General features: G+C 38.7%; 1 protein-coding gene across 3 annotated transcripts in view; it reads left to right on the forward strand.

Moving 5' to 3' along the window:
- The window catches only part of BRWD3 (bromodomain and WD repeat domain containing 3), a 62,746-nt gene that overhangs the window by 28,134 nt on the left and 7,789 nt on the right, over positions 1 to 26,823 (forward strand). The window contains exons 13-39 of one of the 3 annotated variants that reach the window (XM_063347245.1): positions 3,360 to 3,464; positions 4,962 to 5,115; positions 5,630 to 5,764; positions 6,613 to 6,741; positions 7,150 to 7,375; positions 8,044 to 8,214; positions 9,857 to 10,040; positions 10,544 to 10,637; positions 11,263 to 11,412; positions 12,228 to 12,304; positions 13,305 to 13,482; positions 14,094 to 14,210; positions 14,681 to 14,788; positions 16,322 to 16,446; positions 16,674 to 16,756; positions 17,189 to 17,300; positions 17,664 to 17,725; positions 17,817 to 17,972; positions 18,664 to 18,784; positions 19,534 to 19,659; positions 19,749 to 19,830; positions 21,102 to 21,158; positions 21,695 to 21,835; positions 22,098 to 22,250; positions 25,085 to 25,248; positions 25,811 to 25,908; positions 26,379 to 26,537. In XM_063347245.1, coding sequence (XP_063203315.1) covers positions 3,360 to 3,464; positions 4,962 to 5,115; positions 5,630 to 5,764; positions 6,613 to 6,741; positions 7,150 to 7,375; positions 8,044 to 8,214; positions 9,857 to 10,040; positions 10,544 to 10,637; positions 11,263 to 11,412; positions 12,228 to 12,304; positions 13,305 to 13,482; positions 14,094 to 14,210; positions 14,681 to 14,788; positions 16,322 to 16,446; positions 16,674 to 16,756; positions 17,189 to 17,300; positions 17,664 to 17,725; positions 17,817 to 17,972; positions 18,664 to 18,784; positions 19,534 to 19,659; positions 19,749 to 19,830; positions 21,102 to 21,158; positions 21,695 to 21,835; positions 22,098 to 22,250; positions 25,085 to 25,248; positions 25,811 to 25,908; positions 26,379 to 26,537 — 3,467 coding nt within the window. Of the gene's footprint in view, positions 1 to 3,359; positions 3,465 to 4,961; positions 5,116 to 5,629; positions 5,765 to 6,612; positions 6,742 to 7,149; positions 7,376 to 8,043; positions 8,215 to 9,856; positions 10,041 to 10,543; positions 10,638 to 11,262; positions 11,413 to 12,227; positions 12,305 to 13,304; positions 13,483 to 14,093; positions 14,211 to 14,680; positions 14,789 to 16,321; positions 16,447 to 16,673; positions 16,757 to 17,188; positions 17,301 to 17,663; positions 17,726 to 17,816; positions 17,973 to 18,663; positions 18,785 to 19,533; positions 19,660 to 19,748; positions 19,831 to 21,101; positions 21,159 to 21,694; positions 21,836 to 22,097; positions 22,251 to 25,084; positions 25,249 to 25,810; positions 25,909 to 26,378; positions 26,538 to 26,823 lie in introns of those variants that run through there. The other 2 variants (XM_063347246.1, XR_010072625.1) reach the window with 2 other exon arrangements.

Below are 26,823 nucleotides of genomic sequence, written 5' to 3' on the forward strand. Positions count from 1 at the left end.
TTAAACTAGAGCAGGGCAGGTTTAGATCAGACATGAGGAAGAAGTTCTTTACACTGAGGGTGGTGAGACACTGGCCCAGGTTGCCCAGAGAGGGGGTGGAGGCCCCATCCCTGGAGACATTCAAGGCCAGGCTGGATGAGGCTCTGAGCAACCTGCTCTAGTTGAAGATGTCCCTGCTCCCTGCAGGGGGGTTGGACTAGATGGCCTTTAGAGGTCCCTTCCAACCCAACACATTTTATGACTCTATGAAATGTGCTCTTAGATTACCATCTGAGCAGCGCTGCCTGCACTGACCGCAAGGATGTACAAACTCCTCGCAGTCGTTTATGAAAAGAAGATAAACATGAAAGGGGAAATAAAACTTGGTGTGTTGTTGGAAATGAGACAGAAGGAAATCAAGGAAATAATGGCATCTAAATGATGAGTATCATGCATAAGGAAAACAAGGAACTGTAGAGCTACCTTGTCTCTTGGAGGTTTTATTTTTTTCATTATTTCAGTCTGCTCTTATTTATGTTCCATGTGAGAATAATATTGAAGCTGAGTGTTGTTGATAAATTATGTATAGGTTGGGTTTTTTGTTAAAATTTACTCCTCTTGCATACGTTTTCTGTATCATTTATACCAGAAGGGGACCAGAAAGCAGCCAATGATTAGCATAATTTGAAAACATTTTCCAAATAATATGATATTGCTGATATTTTGCTGAAACATGAGGCCATCCACCCTTTAGCGTCTGTCTGATTTTTAATTCCTTGGTGAATGATTTCTTCTGCCAGTGAATAAGCAAGTTGTCTCTTCTGGTTCTCGGAGTTCTGAAAAATATGGGAAGAATGTTTGTTTTCATACGCACGCTCACAGTTCAAAAGAGCTCAGCTTCTGTGAGGTTCTAGAGTGGTAAATGTGATATGATGAATAATCAGGCCCTCACCTTGTATTTTTGCAACTCTGAAATTGCCAGAAAAAAAACAACCCTAAAAAAACCTGATTTATTTCCAAGAGGGAATAAGCAAAGAACAACTCTTCAATGGGATGTAAAGGTGCAGTGGATCCTCACATCCCAAATTTGGATTCAGCCTACTTAGTAGATAAAATTCCTCTGCTTAATTTGTCTGAGAATTTATTGAGAATAAAACATTCCTTTACATGTGTTGTTGTTATTACAATTGTTTGGCTTTTCACAAGGATTTGTAATGCTTCAGTAGTGTCCTACCATGTTTTTGTGGTGTCTCCTTGCAACCCACTATCTTCAGCCTTCACTGAGTCACGGCTGCCTCTGGATAGCCAAACATCACCAAGTGTGATATTAAATGGGCTAAAGTTAACACTTGCTGGAGCGTGGGGGCTGTGTGAGTCTGTGTTCGTTTATGTGACTAATGATGAGCTACAGTACTTACTTTCACTGTTTTCTGGAGCTGAGTAGATGGGACAGTCACTCTACCCACACATCACGTACTCCCTGAACTCGCAGTCCTTGGTTGCTGCCACCATCCAGAACCAGTTACAGAGGCACAGTCTTAAGGCCTTTGGGTCTTGATGATCATTTCATTGGTCTTCCTTATTATTCATAAGAACTTACTTATCTCTGACGACATACCTGTCAAATATGTGAATGTCTAGGCAAATATATGAATTTCCAGTTAGTTAGCTTAGATGATAACAGTAATCCTGTGGCCTTAAAATTTATGAAGTGAACCATTCCACCCTGCAGAGCTTTCAGTTTTTAAAGCTGTGCTAAGTCAGGATGCTCATGATAAAATGTATAAAGGTGCCTATAGGCACGTGTGTGCGTCAAATGACTGCACAGCTGTGTTGGAGAGTGGCATGACAAGCTGTGATTAGTGATCAGCATCTTAATGTAAATGGTTTCATGCCAGCTTTTGCTCATATTCCTTATTTTGCTTGGCAAAAGGTTTAAGGGATGTCTGCAAGCAGGAGCCTTCCAAGCAAAACTGTAACTTTGCCAGTGGAACTGCACCTGTACCCGGAGGTCCTTGTCATGTAAAATTATGTGGGAATGTACTGGTATAATTGTGCTGACAGTTCCTTCCGAAGGATGTGAGAGCACAGGTCTCAGCGGGGGTATTAGGTCACATAGTCACTGAAAATTACGTGCTACAGCGATGCTTGTAACGGAAAAGTGATAGCTTCCTTTTTGTTTTAATACAAAGAAGTAAAATTAAAAATAAAATAAATCTCACAAGGATCACGATGAAAAAATTCGGATCAGGGAAACTGAAGAGGTGAAACAATCACTTATTAAAATAAAATTGCCTAGGCTTGCCTTTTTACGGGTAATTCTGTATATAAATGGAATATACTTTTAAAGGTGTTGCCCATCCTGTGAAAATGTATTACTTGAGGAGCTTTTTTGAAAAATTCTTGACAAAAGTGATTTCTGTGACAACGATAGCCAAAGCATTCTGATGTAGATAAACACATTTGCTGGATGCTTGAATTTTTTAAGTAAGGAGGAGTTTATAAATGAAAATACTCATGTTCAACTTTACAGGCAGAGCTACCTGCTCGTGTTCAGCTTGGGTATTTCCCTTCTCTGTCTTCGCCCTCTCCCTAAGCTAATGTATTATAATTTATGCTAGACTCCTGGCATGCAGTTTCTTTTTCTTTGCAGCCACTATGAACTGCACAAGAGATTTGCTGATGTCATTAAAAAGGGAATGTGCAGCTTGTATGAATTACGACATTGAAGTCATTCCAAGGCCATCTGCTAGCTGTAACCAAATGTCATTAATGTTGTGGGATAGAAACTCTTTTGTACCGTACAATATCTGATATGAAAATTGTAACCTCACTGTCCTTTAATTACGTTCCCTAGATCAGAGATGCACAAACAATATAGAGAATAAGTGTTGGAAAAAGATTAAATCCATTCTAGCTCCTGTGCTGGTGTGGACGGGCGTGCTCTGGGCTTGCCAGTGGTTTGTAGCTGCCGGCTTCCTGTGGCAGAAATTCAGGGATATTTCGTGAGTTGTTAAACAGGCCTCTGCATGGGCATATATAGAGTAAGACAAGTATATATACAGAGTATACACTTCCAAGTATATCTGTACTGGCGTATGTGTGTGTGTGCCCGTGTTTGTTACAGAATAATGTAAAAGTAGAGTGCTTGTGACCTTTCCTAAGGTGAATAACAGTCCTCTGCCAAGCTCCTGAATGTTCTTGCCACAGGATTTAGTGCCCGCACCATTGCTGAGGATGGAAAACTCCATAGCAAAGCAGCTGAATAGTGAGAAAATAAGATCCTATGTTGGGCATGTGGGTACTAGACCAAAAGCAGCGGTGACTTATTCAGAATTTCATGGGGTTTTTTTCTTTTTTTTTTTTTTTTTTTTTCATAGCTTAAGATTTGTCAGTGGAAGCAGAGACGGAACAGCGAGAATATGGCACTACCATCAGCAAGATTGGAAGAGTGTAGTCCTGGATATGGCTACTAAAATGACAGGGTAAAACAAACCGAAACAGAACACATTTCATAGCAACACTTACATGCAAAACAAAATCTTCCATCACATTGAAAACTATTTATTTACTTCCATTTTGAGTTAATTTCAGTGCTTTTTTTGTGTACTGAAAATGCCATGGCTCTACCTGTTGTTACACAGCCCCCTAAAGGAAATATTAATACATTGGTAGCTCCCTACTAGTATGGCTGGGGAATATTTAGTGTTTTACGTGTGAAGTCAGAATATCAAATAGAATTCATCTCACAGAAAGAGATTTTAGTAGAACCTTATTGGCCATACACTGGCCTACGTAGTTTTTAAAATATATCCAAAAGAACTGTTGGTTTCTGTCATCTCTCAGCAAAGTTATATTAGCAACTGCCATAATCAATCTCCTCAGGTAATTGATGTTTATTTTATGTTATATACTCTGCTATTTTGGTTCTTGTGCTGTGGAACACAGTTAAAATTATAATGAATAATAAAGTTAAAATAGAGAAAATTGAGCAAAATGTATGATATGAATGCAAATACGAACATGTTCAACAGTGTCTAGCATCACAAAGCCACTGTTAGAGGTAACTGACAGCTTCTGCTATAATTCCAGGTATTATTCTGGTAAATGAATTTAGCAAATAATTTTAGTTTAAAAAAAAGTGTTGCCTGTTACAGCTTATTTTACCCACCTGAGGGCAAATGACAATAAGCAGTTAATGAGAGGTGTGACATAGATTTTCTCTTTTTTTTTTTTTTTTCCTTCCTAAAAACATTCATTTATAAACAGATTTTGAGATTTTATTTCATACTAAGGCCTGAGTTGCCTGGAAGAATTCTTGTAATATATACCCAGAATGGGTCTTAATGTTCTGTTCTTCCTTAAGGTTTTCAAGCAAGAGATGAGATGTGTTGATTTGGTTCTCAGGTTCGATGAGGGTTTCGAGTTTTTCTTTTTCAGATGCTCAAGTGACTTCTGTAAGTGGCCTCGTAATCGAATATGCACAATAATGAACAGCAGAGATGGAGAAATCCATTAGGCATTTTGCTTTGCAGAATTCTCTGTATTTCATACAGTTACATTTTTAATAAATTAGCTGCCAAAGTATGATTTGTATTTATTTAGCAAGTTTTTGCTTATTATAGAGTTTATTCATATTGATCACTGATAGAAAAATGCCTTCTAGGAAAAAACTGAACAGAACTGAGTCGCTTGAAGGAAAATATTGTAGTAGGTGAGGATGCTTGCTTTAAGAAGAACAGGAGAGAAACTTGTCCTTTTTAAGGAAATAAAGCGCTATAAATCTTAGTTGTACTGAATATTTAGTGGTACTGAATATTTTCTGTGTCTGCTTTTTAACACTGCAGAAGCCATCCTTCGCTAGCCGGTAGCCACAGTGATGGCAGCCATAATCTCCCCGATTTCCTCCTGAATTAGCACTGTTAAATGTTTCCATATGTAGTTACTGATTTATCTCTTCTTTAAATTGTTAATTTCTTTAGAAACAATGTAGCATCTGGGGAGGACAAGGTGACTAAACTGAAGGTTACTATGGTGGCTTGGGATAGATACGATGCCACCGTCATCACTGCAGTCAACAATTTCCTTCTCAAAGTGTGGAACTCATCCACCGGGCAGCTTCTTCATAGCTTATCTGTGAGTAAAACTCGAGTGGGCTACCCAAAATGCTTCTCATTCGGCTCTGAAATTGATTTGAGGCTAAACTTGCATCATCATTCCCCCCGACAAAGAGTGTTCTGTCCTGAAGTATGCCACCTGTCTTATGCGTACTGGGAAGAGTGTCTATCATGGGGAAAGCAGCTGATGACCAAAATGCTGGTAGGCCCCGGTGATTGCTGGCTAGGCAAGGGAGCCCTTTGGAGGCCACCGTTTGTGTCCGGGTTAGAAGTTGTAGCTGCTGATTTCTCCTTCCTCCCCGCCCCTCTCCATCGCGGCTGTGCTGAGCTGCAGTCCCAGGCACTTCCAAAGTGGGCGGTGGTGATGCCAAGCCTCTGACAGAAATGTTGACTAAGTTCTAGTCTGAGATCCAGTAAATTGAGCTGTCTGGGATGACTACCTGAACTGAGATGTCTTCACACTAAATGCTAGCACGTTTGGAGATATTACGTGGAGAACTATGACTTTCTTTCTCACCCTGCTTTCATTGCAGGGTCACGATGATGAAGTTTTTGTTCTGGAGGCCCATCCGTTTGACCAAAGAATTGTACTTTCAGCGGGTCATGATGGAAATATTTTTGTTTGGGATATAGACAAAGGAACTAAAATTCGCAATTACTTTAACATGGTAAGAGTGATCAGGGAAGATTGGGTTTTTGTGTGTTTTTTTTTTTTTTTCCACATTTGTGTAAAACTGATCTTGAGGCAAAAGCAGATCTCATTGTATACCTATTGTGACCAATGTTACAACATGATTAGGGGAAAACTTCTACAAGTTCAAAAGAAAACTCTATACTCTTCAGTAAGCCCCACCAAAGTATGTTTTTGCGTATTATAAGTGTGGCAGCGAGTCTTTCATGGGATCTGTTACATCTAAATATTATTTGTGTGTATGGGCATGGTTATACCATGCAAAAGACTATAGTGATTCCCAAGGTAGAGCAACGAAAACCAGTAAGCCTGTGTGTTGTAGCACAGTGCTGTGGTCTGGGAAACGCTATGGTTGGCTCTGTGCCGCGTTTCTCTTAACGCGCCCGGTGCCAGGTTGGTTGGTTTAGTTCCAGCGCTGAGCGAATGCAGCTGTACGGCTTCAGGAGCTGAGGTAGCCTCCTGGCACTCGGGGCTGTGAAACCGGCTTGTACAGAGCCAATACGTGTCTGAGATCTGTGGTGCAGGCTTGTCCTGTGTCTTCCATTAACATAAAATGTAGACTTCTAGGTAGTTGTTTCAGAACATACATTAAAAGTTGTACTGAAATTTCAGGACAAAGAGAAAATGCAAGGTTTTGACTTTATTGCTCAGTGAAGCTTTAATAATTAGGTGGAAACAAATATAATTGTAAATGTGTCTTGAGCAAGATGAGAATTTACACAGAATTAGGATTAAATACTTGATGGAGCACAGGTGAAATTTTTGTTAAAACGCTTTTATAGAGAATGCATGATTGTGAAAGGGATGCTCTGTGCTTGTACGCAGATTGAGGGCCAAGGCCACGGAGCTGTTTTTGATTGCAAGTTCTCACCAGATGGACAGCATTTTGCCTGCACAGACTCTCATGGACATCTGCTACTATTTGGTTTTGGATGCAATAAATATTATGAAAAGGTGGGTTGAATGAATTTTAAACTCATCTATATCTTGACCTGATTTTGTCTTAGAAGTATTTGTGTTATAGTTCATTCCCTTGCCCTCCCCCAGACAAAATAGTAATTAGATCATGAAGCAGTTGCTGTTTACCTAAATCAAAAAGATTTAGACAAGAGGATCTCTAGACAGGGGAACAAAGCATTAACTTCTACCTATTCACCTCTGTTGGCATATTTTACTATTGAATTTTTGCATCAGGCCTTGGTAATAAAAGACATTTGTGGTAGGAATCTGTTCTCTGTCATAACATTTCTTCTGCTGATCCTAAGTGTAGGAATTGTGGTTTATGGGTATGGGAGCCATTCCAAAGCAGCAAGACAGCTGCAAATGGCCATTGATTTATTTACTAAATTGCTTTTCTTGCAGATTCCAGATCAGATGTTCTTCCATACGGATTACCGACCACTGATCCGTGATGCAAATAACTATGTGCTGGATGAACAGACTCAACAGGCTCCACATCTTATGCCTCCTCCATTCTTGGTGGATGTGGATGGAAATCCTCATCCTACTAGGTTCCAGCGGCTGGTACCAGGGAGGGAAAATTGCAAGGATGAACAACTTATTCCTCAGCTGGGATATGTAGCTAATGGTATGCTGTCTAAAACTCATGCATAATACATGTATTGCACAGTACTGAACACCAGCTCAATAGGATGGTACTATAAGGATTTGTTTGTTTCAGTTGTCTTCTGAAACTAGTAATTTAAATTCAGTGTAAAGGTAGAAGAGGAGATGGGGTGGCTTTATGGCATGAAGGAAGTATGTGGAGTCAACTTGACTGGAGGCAAGACGAGGAGACGGCAGTATTCCAAAATACTGTGGGCTTCTACCAGGGATAGGACAGCATGCTTAAAGAATTGTCCCATAAACCTCAGTGTAACTATGTATATGAGTAAGGAAGCAGGAAGGTAAGGAAGACATTGAAACAATAGCTTTTATTTTTTAAAACAGTTTTTTTTTTATAAGCTTTTGCAAAAAGAGATCTTTCATTATTACCTACTGCAGCATAATTTCTTTCTGCTGTTTTTAAGGGTTTGTGTTTATATTTTACGCGTGGTCTGTAATTTTAGTTTTTTATTGTAACTTCTCTTTTAAACTTCGTCTCCATTTATTACATGAGAGCAGAAGGCCAGCTGGTGATCAGATGTTTTGCAGAGCAGACAAATAATTGTGCACAATTTTAAGTTCGTTTCTCTGGTGTTTAGTAGAACAGAAATTAATCATTTTATAAGCAGTTGTGGCTTTGTTCTTGTCAAGGTGATGGTGAAGTAGTTGAACAAGTCATCGGTCAGCAAACTAATGACCAAGATGAGAGTATCCTTGATGGAATGATCAGAGAGCTACAGAGGGAACAAGATCTGCGACTAATTAATGAAGGAGAAACTCTTCCAAACCCTCCACTCAATAGATCCCACTCCGTTAATGGAGGTAAGTGTCCCTTCTTTACCTCCTTTTCTTAAAGCGTAGTAAGGTACTAATCAAAATGTGTTAATGTAAGTTTTGAGACTTCGCCTTTGAGGATGCTTTTCTCTCTTGTTCTTGTACACACTGCGAGCCTGTGCGGAGTGGCTGTGCATTCTGCTGATGCTAGCACAGGAATTAAAGGTTTAAGGTGCAGCTGAGGGGACTATGGTCTAACTGGGCTGTGTCTGATTACCTAGATCTATTAGACTGTAATTATTCCTTTCAAGGTTACAAACCTTTCCTAAAAAATAAAGTTCACTGTATTGTCTTGATGTCAGTCACTGCAGAGATGATACTTTGTGACTGTGTAATGTCAAGATAACAGTATATAATTAGAGAATGCCAATGGAATACAATGTTGTGACAGGCTAATGGCTTCCTGTTGCAGCATAAATGCTAAGGCTGAGCATCAGTGTTTATAAAATAAACATGTCTGCTCTGGCTTAGTGTTTCCTTAGAAAGCCTGAGAGTATTCACCTGGTAAGTGTTCTGCTACTGTGATTTTATTTTTAATACACAAAGTGATTAAAAATTTAAAACAAACTCAATCAGACGTGAGCAGCTGACTGTGAAGCAGCTGAGTACAGCTGATGTAAGAGAGCAGATGCTGGGGACTTGTGGTGCAAGTCATCCTGAGCTTTTAAAAAATTTGCATCAGCTAATACATTAGTTCTAGGTTAAATGTCTAATTACACAGGTCTGAATTAGATTTCCTGGCAAAGCTCGTTAGGATTGCTAGATTTGGAGTTGCTTGTCTTTAAATTCAATAAGGAATAGGAAAAATAGTAGTGAAAAATGCTGAAAATACACTTTTGCTTTGATCTCCACTTGGTATTGTCAAGAAGCCAGCCTCAGCTCAAGAAGTCTTTTCTGCTTCTTACGACAGGTCGATGTGTTGTGCAATCCTGGTTCTCAATTTTATTTGTATGCCCCTGTAGTTGTGTGAAAGGGAATTTCCAGATATGAGTAGTATAGAAATTAAAGTAGTCACCTTATGGAACTTGCATTGATCAGTGACTTTGCTACAGGAACTGCCCATTTGTGTAGGTTAATTAGAGTACGTATGAAGTACCTGATATTTAAATAGCTGAATATTTTTGTATAGGTTTATATAGACTCCTGCATTGTGCCAGCTGATGAAAAGCCCAGGGCAGGAGCGGTGTCTGTGGCACGGTAGATAAACGTTACAAGTACAGAACAAATGGAGGTACAACAGAAGACTTAAACCTTGCAGCAGTTTCTTGTCAACCTCATCTCTTCTTGTGCCAGGGAATTTAAAATTCATGATGTCAGAGACTTCAAACAGTTGACAAGACTTTGATTTGAAGGAAGTGCCTTTAAAACTTTTCTCATAGATTACGTTCTTTGCTTGCCTCAGATATCTCCAAGATATAGCAAGCCACAGTGATGTTACAGTAGGGTACACATCTTTAGTAGTCCGACGCCAATACACAAAAATGTTCATCTGAAGCAAAAGACAAAGCCCCTTAACATAGAATAGGTGTTGTTTATCACCAAAAAAGAATCTCTGAGCAGTCCTTAAGCTTTCAATTCCAAATTTTATAAATGGTTTATAGAAGTGAAGAAAAATCTTTTTCTTCCTTAGCTCTTCGAAGTCCAGGTTTGGATGTTACGTCTCCACCAAACGTTGGTCTCCGGAGAAGTGGTCAGATTGAAGGGGTCCGGCAAATGCATCACAACGCTCCCCGAAGCCAAATGGCAACGGAGAGAGATCTCATGGCGTGGAGCAGGAGAGTGGTGGTGAATGAGCTTCCTCCTGGCATCAGCAAGTAAGATGCTAAGTGAGACAGGGAAAAGAGATTTAATTGTATAATGTTTAATGATCCTCCCATACACCTGTTACAAGTTTTAAAAAATGATTTTTCAGAAATGTGTTGGCTTTTTTTGGTTTCGTTTGTTTTGAAATTCAGACGTTAGGATTAGAGTGATAGCCTCTGCTGGAGAGTTGAGAATAGTAATTCCTTCTCTTCACAATTGAATCTTTCTTCAGTAGTCCAAATACCTCATCTTCCTGAAGCTTTATTTAAAAAAACCCTTGAAAACAATTTTTATACACTTCAGCTTCCTTAATAATAATTATGCGTGCTCAACTAGAGAGTTTACTTCCTTAACTTGTGATTCCAGGAGCGAAGTATGTGTGGATGCTGCTAGGAGGACTTGTGCACAGATTTCTTGTAGCAAGGGAACCATAAGTATTTTAATGTGTATATTAATGAGACTGTCAGGTTATATGATGATTTATTGAATAAAATGAATGTTTCCCATGTATTAGGGTCCAGGAAGAATGTCGAGCTGCCAAAGGTGAAATCGAAATTAATTTATACACTGTTGAAAAGAAGAGAAAGCCATCCCACACCTTACAACGGGTGAGTTAATTCACTGGAAGAGAGAACCCGGGTGCGAAGCAGGGCTGAGCACTGAGCAAAAGAGAGACAAACAAAAAAACCCAAGCCCAATTTTATTCAATTATTTAGAAAATCAATAGTACTAATTGTTTCTCTGGATCTCCGACTTCCTTCTGTAGCTGTAATTTGTCTGTCTTTATACTCTAATATGCAAATAGCAGCGATAAATCTCTATCCTTAAGGCTTCAGTAATGGGAAGACACTGGGAAAGGAAAAGAGCAGAGCCACAGTGGGTGTTCAGTTTGACTTGTGGAAACTAGGAGAATTATTAAAGGTGCCACACTTTTTAAAGTGGCTACGTATTTTTTTTAGGAAAAAAAAGCTATTTCTCCACAGCTTCCGTTCTAAGGACTGCTACTTTAAAAAGTAGAATTGATATTGAACCAAAAAACCACACCTGCACGTGCACTGAAATGAACTACAAGTGTGTAAAAGATGCCTTTTCAATTCTAATTCTAGGTTTCCTACTTGTCATTTGTAAATGGGATACAAGGTACAGTCACTTTAATGAGGCATCTTTTAACTGTGCAATTCATTATTAAATCTCTACTCTTTTTTCTTTGTCCCTCCTGTTCTGTGATAAAAGAATGATTACCAAGCAGGAAGCGGAAGGTCTTTGAGAAGAAACCAACGCAAACGCCAGCACGCCTACCAAACGCGCTCCACCATAGAGCACAACCAGCAGGGAGCAAGTCAAAACGCACGTGCCCGGGAAGAATCAGACAGCTCCTCAGAGGTCTGAAACATCAAGCGATTCTTTCCATAGGTTCCCTCTTCACAAATAGCGTGATTTGACAACAGATGCGCTGAGGGCACATCAAGGCCCTGAGTTGCTCCACCTAGGAAAAAACACTCAAATCATTGAGTCTTTCGGATTTGTTGTGTTACTGTAGTCTGTTGATCTCGGAGAGAGAAGGATCATTTACCTCAATGCCAGTGCAGTATTCAAAACTAGCTTAAAACAGGTTGTGTATTTTTGGAAATCCGAAACATTTTCAAGTCAATTTAACTGGGTTGCGTTAAACCACTTGCTATTTTGGGATTTCATACTGCACATATATTCTAGGTCACATTCAGTACTTTGATTTCATCTAAATCTGTAGACTGTTGTTGAAAGAGATTGAGTATTGGTATTAATCATTGATATTGGCAAGGGAAGAACTTAAAATATATCAGATTAAATATAACTTGTTCTCATTAAGGAAGCATGCAAAGTAAAAAGAGACTGAACATTGTCGCTTTGTAAATGAGTTGAACGCACAGAATAGCTATAAAGCTTGACACTAAAATCAATTCATCAGACGATTAAATAAGAACTCATTCTATGGTTCTTATACCATTAAAATTCACATCTCTGTTTCTAGAGATTCTGTAAGCATACCTTATAACACTAGTTAAGATACAGAAAGAAATTGTGGACTTACTTAAAACTAAACCAGTTACTAAACCAGTAAAAACTAAACCAGTCCTTAAATACAAAGCTTTCCTCAGGTGAGGCAACTCGTGTAACTTGCTTGCAAACAAAAATGATACCTTTTGTTTTTAATACAGGAAGATGAGACTGTTGGCACAAGTGATGCGTCTATGGATGATCCTGTGGCAGCATGGCAAAGTGAAAGCAGTTCCAGGTAGCTTTACTGCTTTCTTAATTGGTAACAGCAGTTGATTAGCCAATTTAAGACAGCCACTTGATATTGTCTTACTATGACTGCAAGTCAGTACCCGTTTGTTACACCTTGTGACAGACTGAAGCAAAGTGTTTAGTACCCTTAGGTACTTTAAAACGGTAACCAACAAAATTTGTGGAGTCTGTGACCAAATATTTTTATGTATTTGAGTGACTATCTAATTGTAGAATTTTTATATCAGTATTTAACAGAAAATCAGTGTGAAAAATTCTTAATTTTGAAGACTGACTTTTTTCGCTAATTCTTCATGAACCATTTGACATTGTATTTTTTTTGTGGGCTTTTTTTTTTTTTTTCTCTAAAGTCAGGAACAATTTTGAAAGACCATTTGTAAGAAAATGTTGTCCTTAATTAAGAACTGCTTGAAAAAATCAATACCAGTTAGTCATATGTCATAGAAATATTGATAGAAGCATTTACATATCTTCTGTTCATACTTCAGTATTTCCTAATTTTTTGGTTGTCAATATGTGTTTATGTACAATTTCTATAGTCTCTTTTCTTATTTTTAATGTTATACTTTTATGGCTGGAAGGGCCATGAGCTAATACAAATACTGCATGGGTGTTATTTGGATATTAAAGAAGTTAAGAACTGTATTTTTAGAAGAGCGCTCTAGTTTTCTAAATTTCTCATGCATTTTGGGCAGTCGGTTCTTATGAAGTCAGCCTATGAATCAGCGAGATAATTAGTATGAAAGTAGGTATCAGCCATAACTGTAGTTTTACTGGGAGTAAAATAATTGATAAAATAATTTGCTGAAATACACGAACTAGATAGCACTTAGATTTTCTTTTCATTCTCACGAGAATGAAATTTTGTGCTAATCCTGACATCTGTTCCACATAGCCAGAAGAACAGGTCGAATGTTTGGACCTTTCACTCCATTGTGTGAAAACTGAAGTGCTGTTTTCTTTCTTACAACTTTTTATTATCTCAGTGATTCATCAAGTGAATATTCTGACTGGACAGCAGATGCTGGAATTAATCTCCAGCCTCCAAAGAGACAAACCAGGCAGGCAGCTCGGAAAATCTGTAGTAGTTCTGAAGATGAAAATATGAAGGGAACAAAAGGACTGGAGCCAAAACGAAGGAAACTTAAACAGCCTAGAAAAAAGGTCAGCAATTTTGATTTTTTAGGGTCTTTTTAACTTCACGAATATACTTTTTTTTTTTTTTTTGGAGTGTTTGTTTTCAAAGTAAAATCTTTCACAAACAAATGTACAGTAAGAAAGATCCTATAGATAGCACAATAACTGTAATACCAGATTAATTTTTTTTTTAATGTTACGTTTTGGTGCTATGGTGACATAAATGTACTTCTGTTTTCATGCAGGTAGTTCTCCATTACAGGTGGGATGTTTTCTCCTAGATTTATGCTCTTCACTGCAGTTAGTTTTACTCCAAGGTGGTTTTGTTGTAAAGTTATAATGTCTTTGTATTAGATCTACGTTGTCAGATTTTTTTTTCGTAGTATTTTTTAAAGAAGACATTTAGAATATTTCTAAGGAAAGAAATATAATATCTTTATTTATGAACATCTTAATCTTCTATTATATTTATAACAAACGTATCTTATTCCCTACTATTTAGTTGAGGTTTGACTTTCCAGCGTTTGCTTTGCCCTCGTATCTAGTTTATCTTCAGTAAGTGGTGTATCAGCAGTTTTTCATGTGTTCTGCCGCAGTAATTGCAGTTTGAATTCTAAATTTAATGTAATATATTTCAGAAACCAAGTGGGCTGCTTTCGATGGAAGGTGAACCCAGCGAAGAATGGCTGGCCCCACAGTGGATCTTGGATACCATACCCCGCCGCTCACCGTTTGTCCCACAAATGGGAGATGAGGTAACGCATGTAGCAATTCTGAAATTCCCACCTAGGCTGATGAGCTTGTTTTGGTCAGAGCTATTAAATCTAGCCATATTTGCAGTGAATCATGCTCAAGATAGGCTGAGTTTTGATAATTTATTTTTTCCCCCCCCCCCAGAAACTAGTTGCTCACAGATAGCTGTCCTATCTCTCTTTTTGTGCGCGTGTAACTTATGAGCAGCATAAAGAAGTAATTGTGCACCTTCAGACAAACCTGAATACTTCTTAATGATAAGCACATAGCAGTTGCCACTTTGGGAGCTGATATAAACATTTTTAAGGAGAAGAGTGCTGTATAATGAAATAAAGAAGCGTGCAGTATGCTCTGAAAGGGATGACGCCTGACGTGTTTGTAGAAATTTTAGAATAAGCATGAAGGGAACAATCAGTGAAATAAAATAAACTCTTCATTTTTCTTTTTTTTTCTTTTTAAATTTTATTTTTAGATCATATACTTTAGGCAAGGCCATGAAGCTTACGTGCGGGCAGTAAGGAAAGCAAAAATTTACAGTATTAACATGCAAAAACAACCATGGAACAAAATGGAACTCAGGGTAAGTTAAACAAATACTTCAAGGAGATGGATGTCTCTGTCATGTTAAATTGACATTAAAAAACAGTATGAAAAATACGAAGAAAGCATTACTTTAAAAAGTTAATATAAAAATTAAAATTGTAAATCTTAACATTAGTGTTTTCATTAACACAAAGCCTTTACATCTGTCCAGTTCCTGATAAAAGGAATCCAGAAGGATATTAAAGAATGTGAAAGTTTATCTAGTGTGGTGTTCTTGCCTGATAGATGCAAAAAATGTAGAATATTAAAAAAAAAAAAAAAAAAAAAAAAAAAAAAGTCAGAGTGCGAGTAGTTAAGCACTGGAACGGGCTGCCCGGAGAGAGCATGGAATCTCCAGCCTTGAAGACTTCTCAAAGCTCAACAGGGCAAGCTCTGAGCGCCTTGATCTAACTCAGACGTTGGCCCTGCCATGAGCAGGATTTTGGACTCGATGATTCTCAGGGGTCATTTTCAACCCAAATTATTCTATGACTTTTTTTTTTCTCTTAACATTAATTTGTGCAGAACACACCACTCAAAAGCTGTTTATAGTTCTATTGATACTCTACAATGACCTGAGTTTCTCGGTTCTATTTATTGTTTTGAACACTGTGGTAAGACGTAAGACATCATGGTGTAAAGCCCTAAATGTATGCTCAAGCTCTGTTAAACAGTGGATCTAGCTAAGCATATAATTGTGTATATTCTTAAATTCTTGGAAGGGCAAGACAGTATCTTACGACATATTTTTACAAAATGAAAGTATTATGGATTGCTTGGGTAGGTGCTAGGAGATTTTTCTTATCCTTTCGCTTTGAACCACTGAGCCCCTTAATATTTAATCCGCAGTGCTGCCGTATTTTTTTTCTGCTTTACTCATATTTCATATCAAGAGAAGAGCACATATATGTGCCAATATTCATACATGTGTATGCCAGTGGTTCTATTAATGAAAATAATTGCTTTCCTGGAAGAATATCCAGTTACTAGTCCTAGGTATTCAGTGATTCCAGCTGTAATCCTCAAAGACATCACCAGTTTGTAAGGCAAAGGAAATAGTATTTCATTTAGGATAGAGATCTTACTACCGGATGATGTTTGACAGGACGTGAACATAAAGGCTATTGTTGAATTTCCGCTTTAAGAGGAAGAATTTCCTTCTGTTTCCCCTGTGTGTTGCTATGCAGGGGTGAAAGGCCCTGGATTTAGTCAGGTTTCACCTTTGGTGCCATCAGTGTGGTTAAAACCAGAGGGGTGTGTTCCTTAGGATCTTATTATGAAAGTTAAATAATTTGTGGGTATCCTTTTCGCAAATCTGGCAAGGGGATGAGCATCTCGTATCTTCTTCATTGTTAAGGTTACTGTGATTGATTTTTAGTATTTGGGAAAAAGAAAACTTTCATGGGTGAAATTACCTGGGATCTAGAGTGGAAACACATTTGTTTTTTATTAATATCTTTGGTCCTTTAACGTGGATGCTTTTGTTGTTGGCAAGTTAAAATAATACTGTTCCATGCTTATTGATAAATAGGAACAAGAATTTGTGAAGACTGTAGGAATTAAATATGAAGTTGGGCCTCCTACGCTTTGCTGCTTGAAGCTTGCATTCCTAGATCCAACCACAGGCAAAATGACAGGAGAATCATTTTCCATAAAGTAAGTTACTGAAATGCTGATGAGATTCTTCAAGAGATTTTCTTGCAATTTAGAATATTCGCCCCTCCTTCCTTTTCTCTCTCGCAAGGCATGGTGGTGGTATTAATTAGTTATTACGCCAAACTTGAAAACAAAATGCATGAAATGTTGTGTTTGGAGACTGTATTGTACGTGTGGAACTATGTGTATGGGTCCTAGAAGCAATTTTTTTTGTCTGTTTCATGAAGGTACCATGATATGCCAGATGTTATTGACTTCCTTGTGCTGCATCAGTTTTATAATGAAGCCAAAGAAAGGAACTGGCAAATAGGTGACTACTTTTTTTCCACTTCCATATGTTTTGCAACATTTCTGCAGCTGTCTAACGGGATACAGTGTCTCTCGTACAAGATGGAAAGGACTATACCATGCGTGATATTATAGCGATCATTGGACACTTTATTTGATGTTTGCTGCAATTCCCGTAGCAGAGAAAAAGAAAAAGAAATGAGAGAAAGTGTTACGAGGCCTGTGATAGCAGAAGAATCTACTGTTATATTGTGATTTGAGGCATGGAGGCAGCTGTGACTAATTACTAGAGATGTGAAAGTCCTCTCTTTAGGGGGAGGGCTTGATTCCTGTAGTGCAAGATTTAAGAATCAAAGTAGTGTGTTTATGAAAGATGAAGTTGATTCTCTAAAAAGAAGTATTTAACAATGATCTATGTTGTTCTTTTCCTGAATGCAATCTTTTTTCCTTATAGGGGATAGATTTCGCAGTATAATAGACGACGCTTGGTGGTTTGGAACTGTGGAGAGTCAGCAGCCTTTCCAGGCAGAATATCCTGATAGTTCCTTCCAGTGCTACTGTGTTCAGTAAGTATTTATACGTAGCTGTAACGTACCACACGTGTTTATGTGCTCTGCGTCTCGTAGACCTTCACATGCAACTTAAATGTGTACCTCTAGAATTAGGATCCTTTTTCCCCTTTAAATATGCAATCCGCCGCTTTGGTTTTATTTATTTAATTATGAACTTATTCCTAAACCAACACTTTTAGTGTAAACGGTGGTGCAGTGAATATATAGGAGATACAAGAGGAAGATAAGGAGTTGGCATGTAGCTAGTGACATGTCTTGTTTCTAAAAGACGTGACCTTTTTCTTTAAATCTGGTAGAGAAAAGGTGTGTTGTTATATTCAGCTCTAACTGATGTATTTGAATGTATTTTTTTCATAGCTGGGACAATAATGAAAGAGAGAGGATGAGTCCATGGGACATGGAACCAATTCCAGAAGGAAGTAAGTGTGTGTTGAATTCATGTCCATATACAAAGTAAATAGTTTTTTTGCCACTGCTAGCGCTTACTGTTGTTGAATTCTTCACATTTAGCTGCTTATCCAGAGGAGGTTGGTGCTGGAGTTCCTGTGACTCCAGATGAGCTGACAGCTCTTCTCTACAAACCCCAGGAAGGAGAATGGGGGGCCCATTCCAGAGATGAAGAATGTGAACGAGTAATCCGGGGGATTGAGCAACTTCTTTCCCTTGGTATGTTTGGAGGAAAAAGGTGGAGGAATTAAGAATATCAGCACGGCAGCACATGACTGAAGAGTAGATAGGATGGAGTGCTGGGAGTTGGCGTGGAGTATTTGAAATGTGCTCAACTAAATAATTGAAAAGAGCCTTTTAAATTTCATATGGTGTCCTTTTCAGTTATGCTTCCTTTTTGGGGGGGCTTAACCTGCTTCCTTTCAACTTAATGGGGATTCTCAGTGGGTCATATCTAAATATGAATGAGCAAAACATTGAATTAAAACCCTCAAAAAACAACCAAGTCCTCACCAAACATCCTCACCCACAAATACCTTCTAACTAGTTTAATAGCATGCTATGATTTGAATTCTGTCCTATATTTATAGGCAGGGCATGTCTGCGTTCTTAGTTTATGTTGCTTGTGGTATTCCTGTTGTCAGTGCGTATGCCGTGTTGCTTTTCAGTCACACAGTTGGCTGCTGGCGTGCAAATCTCAGATGCAATACTTAAAAAAATGCTTTTTCAAGAGTAGTTAACAGATGGCACAAGAGGGAGAATCCTGCATATCCAGCTGTAGATCTGTATTGCTTTTGCTGGATTCTCAGAAAGAAAACCCCGAAACCATTATAAGGAATCTAGTTATCTGATAACTTCCCTTCTGGTATATTCTGAGGCATTTAAATTATTTTGTTCTTTTGTCTTTCAGACATTTCTAATCCCTTTGCTGTTCCGGTGGACCTTAGTGCCTATCCCATGTATTGCACTGTTGTTGCTTATCCAACTGACCTCACCACAATCAGGAGGAGACTTGAAAACAGGTTTTATCGGTCAGTTAGATTCTTATTGGTTTGTAATCTACATTTACTGTAGCCCCACTGAGTACAGGTTTAGCTAAATGCTGTGTAATGCCACTTCAGCAATGTATTTCTTTGATGAGCCAACAGCATAAGATCAGATTCTATTTGGCTTTGGGCAAAGTGAGTCTTCCTGGATAATAATTTCTTTTGGCCACATAGTTAAGGGAAAAGCTGGTATATCTGGATCTGGAGTCTCTCTTTAGTTTAACATACTGAGCCTTACTCTCGGGATGCGTTGTCGGCAGAGCATATTTGCCTCATCTGTAGCTCTGCTGCCTTTGAACCAGATGCTTTGCTTGTATTACAATTGCCAAAAGTGGGCTAAATAGCGCTGTAAACCAGAAATCTCATTTTTTTCCAGTTAACCTGGGGATAAAAAATGTCCTGCCTTTTTTTTTTTTTTTTTCTCCATCTGAGGACCACTTTATCTCTAAGGCTTTCTGTAAGTGGGAGCAGGCAGCAGTCCCTTGAGTAGGTTTGTTCTCTCTTTTCATGCCATTCATTGCTGATTTGAACAGGGACATCGTTTTTCCACAAAGCTCTCGCAGCCTCCCGCATTGGGGCAGTCAGCGGCATGTGAACAGAAACCACTTACCTTGGACCTGGATTACCTTATTCCTTTTTTTTACTGAGGAATCCTACTGAACTCAGAATGAAAATAATGTACACCACCTTCTCCATCCCTTTCCTTTTAATTTTTTTTTAATTTTTTTTTTTAGGAGAATCTCTGCACTGATGTGGGAGGTACGATACATTGAACATAACGCCAGGACTTTCAACGAGCCAGACAGTCCTATAGTCAAAGCAGCCAAAATCGTAACAGATGTCTTACTTCGCTTCATTGGGTAGGCATGTTTTTTACTTTATAGACGTGACATCTTGAGTTTCTGAGATATTTGATTATCTGTTTTTGGCTTTCGTTATTGTCCTGCAGGGATCAGAGTTGTACTGATATATTAGAAATATATAACAAGGTGAAAGCAGAAGACCTAAGCAGTACTGATGAAGAAGAGGAGGTAAGACCTTTAAGTCTGATCGTCAGAACTTCTTGCCTTCTTAAATTCAGCACCTAGAAGATTTTTGTTGAGTTTTTATTTTATGGGTAGTTGCATTGAGTTTTTGAGATGAACCTATTTAGGTCATTTGAGTTGCTCACCTGAGGCAATAAGCTCCCTTAAGTAACTAAAAACGATTCTGGGAACTGCCTAAATTTAATCTTCTCTTAGTACATGATGTTTCGTTGTGTGAGGAAGTATTAGTAAGTACGGGGAATATGAGCTGGGGCTGTTACTCAGTCTGCCGAACCAGAAGGACGACGGCTCTCCCACTGTCAGGGAGGCAGCAGAGCTGGTTTTCTTACGTAATTCTGTGTCGTTTCCCGTCACTTGTGCCGTGGAGTGAAATGGCAGGTAGAAACCAGGTTAGATATCACTTCCTTTAACTTTTTCTCTCTCCTTACACCTTCCCTCCTTAATTGCGGTTTGTGAACATTTTGAAATGTGCTGTAGTTTCTGCTCCAAAGAGGTGACCTCTTATACCCTAAGTCACTTGGTTTTGTTTTACTTTTTCAGTGGTGCTTTCTAAAACATGAGCTAATAGAAGATTTAGTTAGGAGGTTTCTTCTGTCCACCCTTCCCCCAGGCATATTCCATTGTTGCAGTTTTGAAATATTTAAGTTAAACCTGATGCTGCTTGAGCACCTGTATGCTTACGGCTGGTGCTATCCTCTTGGATCTGTACCGAAACTTAAAATTTGTACTGCAATGTAATAAATTATTAATTTTATAAAAGTGAAGATATAATAGCAGCATCTATTTTCACAGACTATTAAAAGAGCATTTTGAAGAAAATGAGGGATTCCCATGACTTACATAGCAGACCCCCGTTTCCCAACTCCACCTTCTTGTGCCAGTTGTGAATCTCATCTGTTCCATGTTGAGCAGTGATCAGAAGTGTCCAAAATCGCTACTGTTGCGCCTTTCTTTCTCTCCAGCCTTTCAAAGAGCATGTCTTCGTTTATGTCCTGGTTTTCCATGTAATTTATATGGAAGCAAACCTGAAACAGAGATGAAAGATCTTGTCCACCTAATTATTTTTAAAGTTACTTAAGTCCTAGTTTGAAGTTAGTTTCTGTTTTGCTTGAACCATTCCTTGCATTTGAGGAGTTTCAAATTGTGTTTGTTGTTGTTGGCAGGTTTTAAACCCTTTCTCCATTGCTGAGGGTGATACAAGCAGTGTGTGTGTGTGTGTGTGTGTGTGTGTGTGTAATCATTACCTTTGCCTTTAGGTGGCGGAAGTAGATGTGGATTCAGATGCTCCAGGCACTTCCTCTGGAAAAAGACGAGTGAGTAACCATTTCTGCTTGGTCTAGCTTGTGAGAGGAGATAGGCCGGCTACTGAAACACTCCTTTACATCTGGAATGTTTTAAATTTGTCATAGCCTCTAGTCTGTAGGACTGCCTGAATTCAGTTGCATGTGTATGTAAGTGTTGGCAGACCAACGAAGTTATTGTGCAGGAAAATTTACTTAAATGTTAAAGAATCTTTTTTTTTTTTTTTTTAAATTTGATTTGAAAGATTCAATTTTCAACCAAATTGGATGAAAGCTGACAAAATCAGCAAGCCTGGATGTGAAATATTGCATACCTCTCATGAGTTTCAGTGTTTATATATTACCAGAAAAGTGTTTATATATTACCATATGTCTGCAATTTGCATACCGCATATTGTTGTGCCATCAGCTATGCTTTAATCTTACTGCAATTCTCTTTTTAATTGTGGAGACCTGCTTTGAATCATAACACTCATAAATGAATAGGAACTTAAAGGTAAAAGTCTGGATATTCTGAAAAATGATGAAATACATCTGTTGCCCTGCAGGTAAGACGACGAATAAAAAGGCAGCCCGCGAAAGCAAGTCCTGATGCTTGGAGAGAGCAATGCAAGCAGTTGTTAAACCTGATTTATGAAAGAGAGGACTCAGAGCCTTTTAGGCAGCCAGTTGATCTCTTCTCCTATCCTGTAAGCACAACTTCCATATTCAAAATTAAAAAAGCCTATTGTTCATCCTTTGGCAAAACATCCGTGCTGGCCATGTTTCTAACCTCTCCCTTTCTGAGCTGGAACGTGCCGTGTTCTGTGCACTGATGTTTTCAGGGAATTACCTGCAGTAGCTGTCAAGAAGAAATAATTACTTGAGAGCCACTGTTGCGGATGCACACTTAGGTGTTTTTATTCCTGTAGGATTTGACAGTCTTTATTATTTTCTTGTATATTCTTACAGGATTATCGAGATATTGTAGACACTCCTATGGACTTCAGCACTGTGAAAGAAACCTTGGAAGCAGGAAACTACACTAGTCCCTTGGAATTCTACAAAGATATTCGTTTAATATTCTGCAACTCTAAAGCTTACACTCCTAATAAAAAATCTCGAGTAAGTAATAAATTTTAATCCCTTCTTTACAAAGACCCTGGCCCTACATCAATACAGGCCGTGAAACAAGGTGTGTATCTGGAGAGCAAAGTACTGCATTGAGAAATAAAACCAAGCAGTGTACGTCAGTTCTGGGACCTGTGGCTATAAACTTGCTTGGTTGTGCTCATGCAGATCACTTCTGAATTTCATTTTCATCTGAACTTTCTGATCTTAAAGCTTGTGAGAAATGGTATGGTAACTGTTGCAACGATTTCTTTGAATGTTTGTAGCAGAAAGCTGATCACCAGTTGCTTTTATTTTTTTTAATATTTTATTCCTGGAAACAAGGCTATCAGCTTGATAACTGCATATATATATGGTAGGATCTTTTTTTTTAATCTGCCGTCAATGCAAGTATTATACAGTATTTCTCCTGAGAGCATTATGATACTTAAGTATTTTTCTAGTTTCCTTAGTGTACTTGGCAAGACTTTCACACAGTGTTGCCTCTTTCTCAGGTGCCAATCTTGTTTTTTTTCTGCATGCAGGAATAGGAGTCTGCTTAGGCAGGGAAATTGTATTGGATTGGGGCCCTAAACAGGGTATGGCGAGAGGGAAAGGGCAGATCGAAATGTTAGAATATAGATATTTTTATATGACCTAGGTAAAATGACTAAGTGTATGACTGATCCTGTAAATGTGGCCATGTCTGATATGTGTTCCGGTGCAGTATATTGCCTGTCAGCTTTTCCTGAGCTGCTAAATCATCAAATGATTTCAAAATTTTCAATTGTTTTGATAATATATTGTTTATGCTCAAAAATTCAGAAGTTGGGAGGATGCAGTTTTTACCACTGGTAATGCAAAATAGAATTTGAGTGGTTGATGCCTTCATCATATAAAGTAGAAAGAATTTTGACTGTGTTTCCCAACATTAAATTGTAATGACCTTATTATTATTAGGAGAAGCTGCATGTTAAATAAGATGCTTAAGTTGTGACAAAATCACCTCTCTGAAACACGTCATTTAGCATAGATAAGAGTGTTGGTCACAAAGTGGCTCGTTATTTCTTGGGTAGAAACAGGAGCGCTTATAAACTATTAAGGAATGCATGCCATTTGGGACTAGACTGAGATACTATTCTTAAAGCACAATAATACATAGAATTTAATATTTCCGTAAAATGTAGATGTGGCACCTAATGTGGCGAGGCACAAGATTGTATTACACTAGGTGCTGTCAAGCAGGAGAAGGAGCAGAGTGTGCTGCAAGAGCTTTTGGCGCACGTGCCAACGGTGCGGGATGAGAGGAAGCAGGAGGTTGTGTGATGTTACTTGTCACTTGAGTAGCAATAGTCTTAGCTCAGCGGTGGAATAACAACCGTGAGGACGATGAGAGTAAGCTTGAAGTAGAATGATGCTGTGGGAGAGGGGAACTCCAGCCGTGTGTTAGCAAGCATGAGAGAAAGTGCAAAGTTGCCATCGCTGAAGGTAGATTGAACTCTTGGTGTTGAGTAAGAGCTGGAAGGTGGGCTGTGGGTAAGCTCTGAAGATAAAGACCAGTAACCCTTGCTTGCTTTAATAGAAAGGAAGTCGGTATCAGTAGAGGATTGCAAGAAGGCGGGTGATTTGAGGGTGTTCTATGTGTGCCTGACGTCAGAGTAAACTTGGTAGAGTTATTTACTGCTGCAGGCTCCCTGGGAGCTTCCCTGTGTATTAACAACTGAACAGCTTTTGAGTCAACTCCCAAATTGCTTTAATAGAGTGGCCCATCGATATCCATTTCCTTAAATACTGTGAAGTGCCTCCGTGAGATGATCTTTGCTGGAGGGCTGGGGCACACAGCTAGGCCTGCTGCCACTGCAGGTTCATCTGCTGCCAAATGTCTGCCAACGTCCTGAGGTTTTCTAGCCCGTTTTACCATCTTGCAACAGCATCTTGAGCGGAGGCAAGAAGGGCAGGGTCCTACATACCCGAGCTAAAGAAAGAGACATTGCTAAAATATAAGGGCCTGGGCAAAAATTAAGTTATATGAATGTAAAGAAAACACTATATCAAGGAGATTTTATATTCAGGCAGACTACAAGAAATGGAAAGAGGTCTAAGATGATGATAACATCTTGATGGTGTTAAGACAATTTTCAGAAGACTGGATGCAGCAGAAGGGTATGGGTATGAGGAAGGAATAACGACCTTTCGTTTATTTATGCTGAGTTTGAACTATTAGTTTGTTATAACTCAAAGACATCCAAGGTAAAATCTTGAGCAGAAGTAAACGCAGTCAGAAATATGGTGAAATACCCATGAGTGAATTTGTGGGTGAGGCTGCAGAGAGGCAAGGCCTAGAAAGAGGACAAGAAAATGGTTTAAGGATTTGACATCTGGCTTACAGAAATTAGGGATGAGGACATTTAGCTGGCTCTGTGAGCAGCTCTGGAGGGGTGGTGTAAGGACTCATCACTCATGAATTAAAGCAAAAAACAAGGGTGAGGGGGCAGCAAAGTTCAATTGTTTTTTCCCTTGGTACTTCAAGTTATCTTATGGTGTGCCTCCATGCTTTATAGACATTAAAAAAGGAGGCTGTATTTCAATAATCTAGATAGCAATTTTCCTTTAACTCCATAAACCTTTTGTACGGTAAGTAATTAAATCCTTTCATGAAAACACTTTCTGTTGTGAGAATACACAGGCACCATGGAGAGAAATTATCTGTAAAGAACCTCATAGCTGAACGTCACCACGAATTTTTCTTTTGTGCTACAAAGTCTTAGCATCTTTCTGATTTTCTTTTTTTTTTCTGACCTTCTGGTTATTCAACTTCTAATAAGTACGACCATGCTTTCTCACTCCAGATTTACAGCATGACGCTTCGACTATCTGCCTTATTTGAAAACCATATGAAGAATATCATCTCTGAGTACAAGTCAGCAATGCAGTGTCAGAAGAGGAAAAGGCCACGGTACCGAAAACGACTAAGAAGCAGCAGCAGTTCACCATCAACTAGCAGAGCATCCAGGTAATGTAATGATAGCGAGACTTCCTATCGGTGTCATTTGAGACGACAGAGGTAGACGTGCCTTTGTGACTACGCAGTCAGGAACAGTATTGCTCGTTTCCTGATGCAGTTGCTCTTATAGGTGATAAAATCCTGAGCTCAAATTCCATGCTCAATCTGTAGCTTGTGCATAATTGTGGTAAGTGAAAGACTATAGGTGTAAAAGTATTCCCTTTGGAGAAAATGGAATAACAAGTTTCTTTTTGCCTTCGTTTAGTAATTATTGAAAAAAGTGTTGTATAACACTTTTCTAACTTCCGTATGATACATTATCTAATTAAACTGAGTATTCAGTTTAAAAGGTGAGATAAAATTTTATTCTTGCAAACTCGTATTCCTTTATCAAACAGAATAATATTGTCACTATTTGTAGTATTACTACACCTGTGCAAGCACTGGGAAGAGATCATTTGTGTTATGCATTTGCTGCAAAAAACAAGACGCTTTGCACGGGAAATTGGTTTTGTGTTTGAGTCTTTTGGTACTAACAATTTTATATCTTTGGGATATTTTGTGTCTTCAGCCCAAAAGGGAAACAGAAGCAAATGAAGATTCAACCTAAACCCAACCAGAATACCTCACTGCCTTTGACTAGGACTAGTTCTTCAGTTTCATCTCACGGTGAGGAGAGATTTTCTAAAACGCGTACTTTCTCTTGCAGCAACGTGTATGTGCAGGATGATGAAAAAGCTGAAGGATATTTACGTTTAAATCTTTTATTCATTTGTGAGACACGTGCAAAAGCCGCCTGTTGAAAGAGCAAGTAGCACGGTCACGTAAATGTCTTGTCTGTAGGTTGTGTTAGATTGTGTTAGCTGAACTCGGCCCTCCAGCTGTTGGTGAGTTATTGGGCAGAGATTAGGAAACCTGGGTCTGTCCTTGGTAAACTAGTGACAAGAGCCTGGACTTCCTGTATAAGGGCTTTTCTCATACAGCAATTACACATACATTAAGCTTATTTTGGATTACACGCCGGAGGAGTATGTCTGTTAAATCAGGTGATACGAAACTTCCCCAAAATGCCTTGCATTATGACCCTGTAAATAGAGGATAAAAATTACTCTGTCACGTTAGTGGTGTGCTGTCTAAAGTTTCAGATACAGCGGAAGAACCTCTGGGTTCAGCCACTGGTGAAGAGATGGAAGGCCAGCCATCTTCCTCAGGCGCAAATGCACAGAACCGAAGTGGAAATACCATTGATCCAGGGAAAAGTAGACCAGTCAGGAGTAAATCTACACCAGTGAAACAAGGTGAGAAATAATAAGTATTCTGTTCTTTGAATGACTGATTTCACTAGAAATGAAAGGTGCTGCCTCTGTCTGATGCTTATGATATTCTTGCCTGAGTCTAGCATGATACTCTATCCCCAAACCATACTAAAGAATTGAATTTACCTTACGTATTACCATTCTGTGGTCTCCTGTCTGAGGTGTGGCATCTGCATGATGCCACATGTGCTTGGGTGAAGTCCTTTAAAATTTCTCCAGATGGAAAAGCTTGATTGCTCTTAAATTTCTTGAGAATTACAGTACCTTC

The sequence above is a fragment of the Chroicocephalus ridibundus genome, chromosome 9 (assembly GCF_963924245.1).
Source record: "Chroicocephalus ridibundus chromosome 9, bChrRid1.1, whole genome shotgun sequence".
In the NCBI taxonomy this organism is placed as follows: Eukaryota; Metazoa; Chordata; class Aves; order Charadriiformes; family Laridae; genus Chroicocephalus; species Chroicocephalus ridibundus.